This window comes from Gavialis gangeticus, unplaced genomic scaffold (genome assembly GCF_001723915.1).
Source record: "Gavialis gangeticus isolate Ggan-Ray unplaced genomic scaffold, GavGan_comp1, whole genome shotgun sequence".
Classification (NCBI taxonomy): domain Eukaryota; kingdom Metazoa; phylum Chordata; order Crocodylia; family Gavialidae; genus Gavialis; species Gavialis gangeticus.
The window spans coordinates 559,358-560,951 of NW_017728957.1; the positions used below are offsets into that span (position 1 = coordinate 559,358).

At 43.9% G+C, this 1,594-nt stretch overlaps 1 protein-coding gene across 1 annotated transcript in view; it reads left to right on the forward strand.

Moving 5' to 3' along the window:
• ERO1A (endoplasmic reticulum oxidoreductase 1 alpha) overlaps positions 1-1,594 on the forward strand; it is a 39,458-nt gene that overhangs the window by 22,946 nt on the left and 14,918 nt on the right. Inside the window, exons 8-9 of the mRNA XM_019501219.1 lie at positions 614-734; positions 1,254-1,291. Of these exons, the coding sequence (XP_019356764.1) occupies positions 614-734; positions 1,254-1,291 (159 nt within the window). The remainder of the gene's footprint in view (positions 1-613; positions 735-1,253; positions 1,292-1,594) is intronic.

The following is a 1,594-nucleotide window of genomic DNA, read 5'->3' on the forward strand; positions in this document are numbered from 1 at the left end:
GTATAAAAAGGTTATACTCAGTATAAAAAAGGGTTAGCTGCCGATCCGCAGTATGCCGGTCACTTCCAGGCTTCCAGTCCGGCAGCCAGCCCTCCTGCGGACTAGTACTGGGCCACGGCCTGGGGCTTGGGAACCTCTGGATTAGATGATCTCCTGAGGTCCCTTCCAAAACTCATTTTCTATGGATATTTGTCTGCAGCATTACTGAGTGATGGGAAATTGCATCTGGCTAAAACTGGCCCGTGTGGGAGCAACACAGTGCAATTCTGTCTTTAATGACATGAGCACACTTCTTTTTCTGTTTCATTACAGGAGTGATTACCTCTCCAGAAACATCTTAAAACCTATGTGCCCATTTAAAGGGGTTTGCAATGTTGATTTTTGTTAAAATGGAAACTAAATGGAAATGTTGTTTAAGAGTCAGAGTCTGGACCCTTTTCTCAGACTACCTTGTCAGCCGTACCCCTCGCATTTTCCCTGTGGCTTCAGTGTCAAGGAGGTTGTTCAAGGAGTGCGGTGGTGTTCATTGGTTGTAAGGGAGCAGCGTTTGCCCCTGAGTGTGTGATGTTTCTTCGTTTGCATCTGTCATTAACTGAGAACTTTTGCTTCCCAGATATCCAGTCTCCTGATGCTGAGTATGTAGATTTACTCTTGAATCCTGAACGCTACACTGGCTACAAAGGGCCAGATGCCTGGAAGATCTGGAACAGCATTTACGAGGAAAACTGTTTCAAGTATGTGGAGGGCCTGAGAGACTAATTTTGCAAGTGTTGCTCGTTAGCGATAGGTCTGATGAGATGAAAACTCCCCCTACAGATTCTAAGCTAGTTCTTAATTTGGATGGTGGGGGATGATTGGACAATGCATCTGTTCATGGTCAGTGGTATCCTTCTGGCCCTCTTGACTTCCATACTACTGTGCAATGTTTTTTCCTGTTCAAACTTTGCAGTGAACACACGTGACACCACAAATGATGCCACCTACCACTTGCATTGTACTTTTAATCTTTAGCCTTCAAAGTACTTTACAAAGCTGCCTTTTTTCCTACATCGAAATGAAAACCAAAAACTGGCACGACTCCATTTTTTCCATATTACAGGTCACCTTTTTAAATGAGGTTGGGCAGCAAAGTAATTCCAAACTTCTCCAGGCGACTTGCCCTCCGTGAACTCATAAAACATTATTGCAGAGCAACGAGACTATTTATTACATACATATTTATGCCGCCTATTTAAATGATTTTTCTCTCTTAGGCCTCAGACTGTAAAAAGGCCTCTGGCATCTGGAAGAGGTGAGTCATTTGTTCATCTTGCTAGCTCCTTTGCAGCCAGTGGATTTTAATTGCCTTCATGACAAATGCTAAATATACTGGTTTTCATATGCAAGGAGAGGGCTGTTTTAGCTCGTTGTTGGGCATGTGGTAAAAGGGCATGATGAAGCACATCTTGGTGTATAACATCTGAGATTTGATACTGCGAAGGCTAGGAGGGTTTGCTGTGTGGTGATAACCAGTGAAGGGAGGTTTGGCTTTCAAGTGTCAGTCTGGATAGCTGGGAGGGAAGGAGAAGGAGGAAACATAGAGGTGAAGTGACTT